The 10,505-nt window shown below is 30.2% G+C and overlaps 1 protein-coding gene and 1 pseudogene across 3 annotated transcripts; one reads left to right on the forward strand and one right to left on the reverse strand.

Moving 5' to 3' along the window:
- Window positions 1–1,440: 1,440 nt before the first annotated feature.
- LOC125845282 (uncharacterized) lies at window positions 1,441–5,641 on the forward strand. 2 transcript variants are annotated; one of them, XM_049524764.1, is made up of 3 exons: window positions 1,441–1,561; window positions 2,903–2,973; window positions 4,921–5,641. In XM_049524764.1, the coding sequence occupies exons 2-3, from the start codon at window positions 2,905–2,907 to the stop codon at window positions 5,497–5,499; spliced, it is 648 nt and encodes a 215-aa protein (XP_049380721.1). In that variant the 5' UTR covers window positions 1,441–1,561; window positions 2,903–2,904; the 3' UTR covers window positions 5,500–5,641. The 2 variants fall into 2 exon arrangements, with proteins under 2 accessions (XP_049380721.1, XP_049380722.1); XM_049524765.1 differs by lacking the exon at window positions 1,441–1,561 and adding an exon at window positions 1,670–1,687.
- A 2,443-nt stretch (window positions 5,642–8,084) lies between these two features.
- On the reverse strand, window positions 8,085–9,672 carry LOC125845124 (snakin-2-like; annotated as a pseudogene). The gene is made up of 4 exons (XR_007444235.1): window positions 9,513–9,672; window positions 9,390–9,416; window positions 8,930–8,987; window positions 8,085–8,340 (listed from the first exon to the last, which is right to left on the reverse strand). The product of XR_007444235.1 is annotated as a snakin-2-like (transcript).
- Between the last annotated feature and the right edge of the window lie 833 nt (window positions 9,673–10,505).

Genomic DNA, 10,505 nt, shown 5'->3' on the forward strand with positions numbered 1-10,505 from the left:
GGTGTGTATTGTTAATATACATGAAAATTCATGATATTAGTAATGAAAGAGATTTTAATGCATGCATTAGTATGGTTAAAGACTCAATCATTCCTTAAAATATATTTTTTACAACTTTTCTGCCATACTTGTGGAGGGCGTCTTTGTAAAGTATTTTACAAAAAAAAATTATGCAATGCATACTGTTTTTAATACACCAAACTAAACAATGTATAAGAAATATTTTTTGCATAATTAATGCAAACATAACTAATACATGCATTACTAATGCTAATATTCCTAATACATTTTATTTAACATTATTCTTATGCACTCTAGGAGTGTGAAAAAATTGAATTGACCAATAAATTGAATCGATAAAATGCTATTGATTTATTTGGTTAACGTGTGTTTGTAATGGTTTTATAAAAAAAAATTACTGAGTTATTTATTCGATTTTTGATTTTTTTTAATACTAGGTAAACCGATATATAACCATTAAGGCTATAGTAATTTACTCCTTTACTCCTACGTAAATACTAATATTAACATCAATACATTACTATTTACTACCTTTACGATTAAGCCTTCAATTCATATTATTGTTTTAGTTCTTTTATTTGTGTTGTACTTGTATAGGTATTTTCATGTTAGTTACTGATGTTTCTATTTTATAAGCATTATGCAAAGTTACATGTTTGTCTTATGAGCATTTTTGTATTGGTTAAACTATATCGTTAAGGACCAAAAATCGATAAATCAAAAATTGATTTTAAAAAATATCATATTGAGTATTGATTTAGCATATTTAAAAATCGAAAACTAATAAAATGAACTGATAGTACATTAAATCAAACCGGATCGATCAATGCACACCCCTAATACACCATACCAAACGACCCCTATATTTTCCGTTTGACCATAGATATTTTAAAAAATATTTGGGGAAAAATTTGAAAAATCTTGTTTGGTCATACAACTTGTCATTATTTGATAAATATTTTTGGAAAATAATCCAAATTTTCAAATAGTAGAAAAAATTAGTATTTGGGAACTTTTAAAAATTATCGCAAATTTCATATTTTATAAAAACATCCATCATTTATAGTTTTGGACTAAATTTCAGAATCTTAATTTGTCGTATAAAATTTATACATTTATATACATATTTTATTAGTTTTTATTCGAACTTGCCTTTTAAAGTCACTTTCAATTATAAGTAGTAAATAGTATTTTTTTCATATATAAATCAATGATATTTTTCTCAAATTCATATTAATTATGTTTGTTATGATTACTTTTTAGGAAACACAAAATGATAATAGAAACTTATAAAGACTTTTACTAATTTTTAGAACTTAATGAATATAAAATTATATTGTTTTTTTTAAAAACCAAAATTCAGGACAAAACTCGATCTTCCAAAAATATTGGTGAATTTCAACCAGATGTAGAATTAAAGTTTTGATAAATGGGTCAAAAGACTGGTTGAGCTAAGCGAAAGGACATAGTTGGTCTTCCTGTCCCAATTGAGGGTAGAGCTCAGCTGTTTCCCATTCATTTCTTGAATCTGAATTCTGAGGTAGACTTCTAACTTTTCTTTTGTAGTATTTGTTTTGGAGTTTGGGGTGTTTCTTTATTTGGGTTGGATTGAACCCTTTTATACCTTGGAAGCTCTACTTGTCAATTTGTTCTCCAATTCCTTTTAGTAAGTTGTTTTTCCTCATATATTGTTTGTTTATCTTTGTACAAGATTGCTGCTTAAAGTTTGTGCATTTTGATTTCACTCAAATATTTTAGGGCACTTGTTTAACTGAAAGTTGGTTTTTGATAGTGGCTTGATGCATAAGGAAATTGGTAGGGTACAAGGAAATGAAAACAATTGGTTATGTATTCCATCCCGAATAAATAGCAAGGTCCTTTGGTTGGGAGTGGGAACAAGTTATCCTGGGATAAGTTATTCCACTATTTATATGAGATAATTTATTCCGTTACTAAAGTATAAATAATCCCATGACGGCCTAATACCTCCAACCAAACACAAGATAAGATATTATTATACCTTATACCTCACACCATACGACTCCTAATAGTTTAAGAGTAGAAGTCTCTGAACCATTCATGAACATTGCAGTGAAAATTATTATAATGTGAGAAGGTCGACATGTGAGTTTTTGGGAAAAAAATTGAGTTCTGGGACTATTTTATGGAGAGAAATTAAGTATTACTACTTGCTAGTCAAATTAGAACTCATGTGTGTATGTATAACAAGTGGTTATTAAGAAAAGACGAAAGAAAATGGGATAGTCGACTTGTCATCATTGCAAATAAGAGTAGTTGTTGCAGTGAAGAGGATTAATTGTATAAGGTTGGGATAAAGTGGTGAGTTTGTTTCAAAAGAGTTCACAAAAAATATAAATCTTTGGTCTCATCCTCGATACTGAGATATAAACCACAAGACTTATAAGTTGATGACTTGATTCGAAAGGATTGTCTCGGTAATGTGGAGAAGATTACTACTTCTGTATGTTAAGCTTCTTGATTCTAAGTACCTGATAGTAAGTGCTGCAATACCATGATACAACAATGATTCGACCTGTTCTCATGTCATTTATTGGAGAAGGTTATTTTAGAGTGGGTCCTTACAGTACTTTCCAAACAAGTTCAATAGTTCTTCTTTTGTTGTTGGTAAGTACAAATTCAGTAGTTGTTTTGTACTCTAATTTTTATAAGGGAGATATAGGTTTTGGATTTAAGCAGTTTTATGGCATGAAAATCTCAGTTTCTGAGTGCATTTCTGAAGTCTCACATCCTTACACGTCCTACCTTGGTGTTTTATATGGGCTGTGAAAAGTTCGGCGTTTCTTTTAGGTCTTCGAATGTCCTCTATATCTACTCATTCAGCTTGTGCTATATGGTGCAGGGATGCTAGGAAAATCATTTACTACTCCTTTGCTGATGTTTAACTCAGCATCATGCTTCTCCTCTCCTGGTGTGAGTATAACGTCTTACACTTTTGTAGAAGCCGTTGAGTGGTTAGATTCATCTCAAGGGGTGGCATTTAATCCCAAGAACCATCAGTTTCGATTCTCTACTTTTTGGTATACTGCTTATATAAACGAGATTTTTCATTATTAATAAAATTATTTATCGTATCAAAAAAAAATCCGTAAGTTATGGTTGGGGTCATTAGATCCAAATTACTATGTCAATCACTTCATGTTCTATTTCTTTCTTTTGCTACTCCGTCCTATTTTATGTGACGATACTAGATTTATACAGAGTAGACAATGCTAATTTGACTTATATAATATAACAGTAGTAAGGATCCTTCGAGGACATCCGATAGCAAAAATATTCTTATATCAGTAGTAATGAGAGAATATATTACAATATCGGTTTGAAAATAGATATAGAAAACATCACATCCTGAAAGTTGTGTATAGTAATTGTATTAATGGAGCACCCAAGGGTGTGGTATGCTAGTCAATGAAGTGGGTGAAAATCATGAGAGAGTAGGGTTCAAATGTCAGCAGACACAAAAATACTTTGTGCTTTTTCCCATTAGTCGATGTTTTGGGGTACAGAGTGACCGATACATGTACTTGGAGATAACAGGTATCCAATGGAATAGTCGAGGTGCGCCAAGTGGTCTGGAACTGCTACAAGAGAAAGTATTAATGGAATGGAGTCAAATAATTTGAAATGAACAAAATTGCAAGTGTGTCATATAAATTGGAATTGAGAGTTTTAATTTTTGAAGTTATGAATCAATTAACTAATTTTATCTTTGTTATCTCTCATACTTGTGACTTACAAACTCGGTGAACTTGTAACAACAACAACAACATACCCAGTGTAATCTCAGAAAGTGGGTCTGGGGAGGGTAAAGTGTATGCAGACCTTATCACTACCTTGAAGGTAGAGTGATTGTTTCCAATAGACCCTTAGTTCAAGGAAAAAAGTCTAAAGCAATATAGAGAGAGAAATAACGGAAATGAAGAAAGTCATGGCAAAATATTATAAGACAACCTGACAAATCATCCTAAACAGTAGTCATAACAAGATAAAGCAATAGTCGAAGGGTTAAAAACCAAAGATAATAATCAAACTCAAAGGACAAGAAACTACAAGAGCAATAATTCCACTAATAGTATGACTATAGTATAGAAGAATAAGCGAGACAACACTCAACAATCTAACTGACCTCCTACCCTAACCCATGTCCTCTATAACCTTATATCTAAGGTCATGTCCTCGGTAAGCTGAAGCTGCGTCATGTCTTGTCTAATCATCTCTCCGCACTACTTCTTCGGCCTACCTCTATCTCTCTTGGAACTATCCATGGCCAAACTTCTGTGAACTTGTGATGTTACAAAATCTTCAGCTAGTCTATTTTTGTGGAACACCTATATCATCTATGAAATGAATTCTAGGGAAGTAAAGAGCATTTCTGTGACATGATTTGGTTTGAAAAGGGGCCGAAAAGAGCAGAACATATAAATTTAAAAGGGAGTTTTATAGCCGACCTCAACTAATTTGGGAATGAGCGTAGTTGATTAATGGATCAATTGATTCTTTCAGATTTGAACCTCAGAAAGACTGCATTCTGTTAAGTTGAATTCGTTTTTTTTGTTGGCCTTGCATTTTAAACCAGTCTCTCATGAGACTTGAAGTTTGTCCAGCCAGTAGTTAAGATTCTGTCTAAGCAAAGATCATTACGCAGATAATGTTAATTTAATAGTTGTGTGGTTGATGATTTTTAAGGAATGGTTATCTGAGGATTCATATATCTGGACGACTAGTTTTTAGTCGAGGAATAGTTGGTTTTCTTGATAACGATAAATCTTTCATTGTTTATATGATGTTCAGTCTTCTATATTACCCTAATATACTCTCTGGCGAAAACATAGCTCATACTTTCTTTTTCTTACTCTACAGTGTGATTCCATCTCAACAACAGCAAACACTCTAGTAGGATATGTAAATTGCTCGAGTAGCATTACATTTAATGTCACTAGGGGATCTTGGACGTCCAATTATCCATCCAAGAAATGGACGTTGTATTCAACAGTTACTGACAATATAGTATTAACTGAAGAAGAGAAGAAAACATGGAACGATAGCAGACAAGCTCTTTCTGCATTAAAATTTAGCCCAGATGAAGAAGACAAAATATTAGGAAAAGCATTTGGCCACATACATTCGCCTTACTGGTATGAAGAACGGAAAAAAGAGGTTCCACGACTAGAAGTTGTGAATGAGATACTGGATTATCTAAGGAGTTTAAGCCTTACTGATGATGATCTCACTAAACTTGTCAAGAAATTCCCAGAAGTTCTTGGATGTAGCCTTGAAGATGAAATGAAAACCAATGTCGAAATTCTGGCAAAGCAATGGGGAATTGAAGGTAAAACTCTGAGAAATTTGCTTCTTCGAAATCCAAAAGTTTTAGGCTACAATGTTGATTGCAAAGGTGATTGTGTGGCTAAATGCACTCGCTGTTGGGCTCGATTCTAGCTGCATTCTTGTTTTTCATTCTCATACTTTTCTTTATGTATAACTTTCGTCAACCATTGTATCTAATTATTCAATATCGAAAGTAAATTCATACAATATCAAATTTCTGTATTGCACTGAGATGTGACTCAAGTTTAGATCAAAGTATGTTACAGAGACAACAACAACAACAACAACCCAGTGAAATCCCACTAGGTGGGGTCTGGATGTTACAGAGACAATGAAATGAAAAAAATCAGAGCAATTTTTTGAAATTTGATTTCATTTCTTGGTTTTTGATTTTTTGAAGTTGTATACCAAACCAAACGTTTCTTTTAAGTTTGGTTTGTTCGACTCGATTTTTTCGATTTTTTTATGTCCAAATTGGAGAAATTATATTGACTTGATTCATCTATACACATTTTTACAGTTTTTCAAATATATGATTGAGTGAATGAATAACAAATCTTAGACCCAAATCCCACTAAAAATATTTGCAATAGTTTTTTTTTTTAACTCTACAATTGTATATACAGAATTTAAAAGGAAAAGTTGTGTGTCACACTGATTAATGAGTCTAGCAATTACAAATGCAGAGTGAACATAGATTAAATAAGATAAGCAAAATGGTTATAATTGTTACTAGGAAAATGATTTTCTCATGTTAAAATATCTTTGCAGGGGTGGCTCAATGATCAACCTAGTAAAGCATTTGCTTTAGGCTTTCAAAATTTTGAGACTTGAAAAATTTTCATTGTGAATTTTACGATTTTAATTTCACATAAAACAATATTAATGATTGTAAATTTTTCTTACAAAATTTACGTAAAAACTAAATAAAGAAAGAATTGATTGAGGAAAATGAGTTGATTTGGAGAATATTTTCCAAACATTTAAGCCAACCAAACACGAGAAAATTGCAAAATATTTTCCTCCCTACCAAACACACCCTATAAGTTATCATATTCTATGTTCAAGTATAAATTATTGAAATCTTTAAAAAAAAGTCATCAATCTTCGTATATCTTCACAAGTGAAATCTATTTCCCAAGACACTCTTAATAATTCATTTTAATAAGATATCTCTCATTTCCCTCTTTTGTCATTTTTATATATGTTAAACACTAACAACTTTTAATTTTGTCATTTAATGTGGAGTTCATTGTTTAAAGGGAAAAAAGATTGATATATCTCTTAATTTTGTCATTTAAAGCTCATATTTCTTATTATAAAAGTTGCTCATATTATGTCTCTCATGTTATACAAATAATTCATATAAATCATTTTTCTCTAATAGAAGAGAAAAAATAATTTTAAAGTAATATTTTTATGTAGGGATATATGTAATCCTTCTCTCACGTATTTTTCTTCTTTTTTTGGTTCAATGAGTAATTTGGATTTATTGTTTTGATGGTTAATTTTTTTTTTTACTTTTCTTGTAAAATTTATCATATATGCCCAAATTTTTTATTTACATATACAAAAAATAAATTACAATATAGCTGAAAAAAATATTTTTATTTTTCTTACTCTTTTTCCACTCACACTTCTTTCTTTTTATTTCCATATTTTAACACGAAAGAATGAAAGAAAAAAAATAAGAATAAGAAACTCAAATAATGATAATCAAAGAAATAAAAAAAAAATTAATGCGTGAGAAAGATCAAATATCTCCCTAAGTGATTTTTTAAAAAAAATAAAAAATAAAAATTATTTTTTACTTTCATTAGATGAAAAGGGTATATGTGAGCCAGTTTTATAACGGTATGGGTATATGTGAGTCACTTTTGTATCGGTAGGGGTATATGTGAACCACTTTTGTAATGAGGTGTATATCAGCTCTAAATAAGAAAGTTTAGGATTATATATCAAACCCTTTCCCTTGTTTAATTGATGATTAAACTATTCTTGTATCAATACAAATTACTTAATTATTCTTTGTTGTTTTATTTAAAAAGTCATTCAAGTTGAAAAGTAATATATTCGACTACTTTTTTTATATCGTAACACTCTATTTTTAAGCCAAAAAATCAAAAAAATATTAAAGCATTTATCGATATTAGTTAATTGTCATTGGATTCAATGTCACTATAAGTTTTGGGGACATTTACAAAGAGTGATAATTGCTACTAATTAAAAAACATATTTAACGACGACAATTAATTTATTGTCATTAATTAATTACCGCTAAAAGTCATTTTTAATACAGTAAACTCACTATTCGACTCGATTTGCCACCCATCGAAGTCTCTTTCATTTGCTAAAATAAATGCTGACATAGTGGTTAATAAAGTAATTTTTATTCTTTCCTTTTCATAATTTACATCTCAATGAAATTTGGAATATAAGAATATCAACAAAGGTACAAAAGACAACAATCTAGATATAAAGGGGAAAAAATAATTAAAAAGAGCATCAATAATTTTATCTAGAAAATACATATATAATATATTTATATGTATTAATTTATCTCACAAACAAAAGAGTCATAATCAAATATTCAAAAGCACACTTGCATACACTCATGCAACAATTTCTCTCAGTTTATTCCCTCTAACCCCCCACCCCCCACCCACCCAAGAATTAAAACAGAAAAAAGAGAGAAATTAATTAAAATCTAAGCATTTATTTAATAAATAATATGCATTGTTTTTTCTTAATTTAAAAAATTATTAATTAATTAAGGGCACTTAGGCTTGTTGCCATGAGTCTTAAGCCTAGCATAACAAGGGCAAACTTCCTTGTTTCCATAAGTGCCTGGTGGAACACACTTGCATCTTGCACAACATGTCTTGCATGCCCTCATGCACACCTTCTTTCTTGACGACTTCTTGCATCTCCTCGCACATGCGTATCCGCAGTCTGTAAAAATTAATTCAAAATAATATTATAATTTTTCTTGATTTCACGGCTAGAAAACAAGATATTAGTAACAGAAATTTTTTTATAACTAAACAACAAAAAAATTGATCCATGCTAATCTCATTTAGCTACAGGCCTACAGCCTTATAAGAACAGATTAGCTAGGGATTATCGACAAAATCAATTCAAAATAATATTTAATCTCTTTATAACTTCTCTTGATTTCACGGCTAGAAAACAAGAAATTAATAACAGACAAAATTTTATAGCTAAGAAAAAAAAATTGATCCATGCTAATCTCATTTAGCTATACAACCTTATAACAACAATTAGCTAGGGATTATCAACAAAATCACTTCAAAATAATATTTAATATCTCTCTCACATGTATACATAACCAAACTTACATCCTTGACATATACTTACTAAATTTAAGTTATGGATTTAGTTGAACCAGTTAAATCCCATAAATCAATTCTTGGTCGATATTAAATTTTTTTTTGAGCACATGTCCTTGTATATCTTACCTATAGAATTGAGATGACAAGTAATACTTTTAACTCAAAATTAATAATATTGTACAACTTACGTATCCTCTTAATTGGGTGAATTTTTTTGTGAAGAGCTCCTTCATTGCCTGCCTCTATCTGCATAACACAAAATGAAACGTTACATATTAAAAACGTTTGCATAAAATTAACAATTTTCCTTTGTTTATTATGTTACGATGATTTGCGAGTTATTTATTATAGAAAAAATTACATAAATACACAACTTAAGATACCATAATCTCCAAAAATTCCCCTACATTTTAAAAAAATTACAAAAAATCTCCTCTCGGATACATCTCCATTCCCTTTCGAATACATCCCCCATTAAGTAATATATCATTTGCAATGTATCAGTCTATTAGACAACCAATAAATGTATTCAAGAGCAATGAAAAATCCATTTTTTTTGTAAAATTGGAGAAACTTTTGGGATAGGATGTAATTAGCCCTCAAATGTATGAGATTTCTGTACTTTATACTATATTATACGAATAATACCTGTTCAGCAGCAGCATTGGATAAAACCTAAAATAAGAAATTATGTTTAGGATTAGGAAAACTAATTAATGAAAAATAATTAAATACTATATAAGTGTTTATTAAACTAAATTTTTTAGCTACCTGTATGAGGAGGATGAAAATGAGAAATAATGTGAAAATCTTCATGTTATTATTTTTTTTGTATAGAAGAATGGAAGTGAAATGAGAAGAGAAGAGGGATAGGGTTTTATATAGGCATATATTTTGTGCAATTGGGCAAAGGCATTTAATGTGCCTTTTGAAAGTTGATCACATGAAGATATGGTTTATTGCAATATATCACAGGCTTTGAGTTGAGTGCTTTTTTTTTTTTTTTTTTAATTTTTGGGAAACTTTATTTTATAAATTTTTGAACTCTTGTTTGGAAGTGTATCTCTGATCACTTTACTAATAACTTTTTAGCTTTTGTGTGAGTTACACACAGCTGTGGATTCCTATGCTTGGATATATAGAAAAATAATAAATGGTCCCCTTAACAAGAGGGAAATAGCCTAGATGATAGGACAGAGGCGAATCAAGGATTTTAAGTTTATGATTTTTAGATTTTATGATGTAACAACTTACTGGTTTGAAGAAGATTATGTTTACACGTTAAATTAATAATTTTTTTTACTACAAATACGAAGTTTGGATTAAAACTGCTGAATTCTGTCGAATTCATAACTAATGTTCAGGTAGATTCACCCCTGATCACACAGACCGTTGGGGATTGAATTCGAAAGGGTGTTTATCGTGAAACTTTCCTTCAGGAAAATCCACATCGGAATGGAAGGGGAAAGTTACTCCCTCCCTTCCTCCACTTTTACTTGTCATGTTTCTCTTCGTGAGAGTCAATTTTACTAATCGTAGGAGCTAAATTGATTAATTCAACATTTTAAATTTAGATTATCGGAAACTACACAGAAAATAATATAAATTGCAATCCTTCCCAGGTTAATATGATTAAAAAATACATCTTAAAATGTTGCTCAAAATTCATACAATTTATTTCTAGTGAAACGTTGACAAGTAAAAGTGAGCAAACGGAGTAGTTGTAACACCCCAGCTTAACATAAGAAGTTTCACATCAATAAT

The sequence above is a fragment of the Solanum stenotomum genome, chromosome 11 (assembly GCF_019186545.1).
Source record: "Solanum stenotomum isolate F172 chromosome 11, ASM1918654v1, whole genome shotgun sequence".
In the NCBI taxonomy this organism is placed as follows: Eukaryota; Viridiplantae; Streptophyta; class Magnoliopsida; order Solanales; family Solanaceae; genus Solanum; species Solanum stenotomum.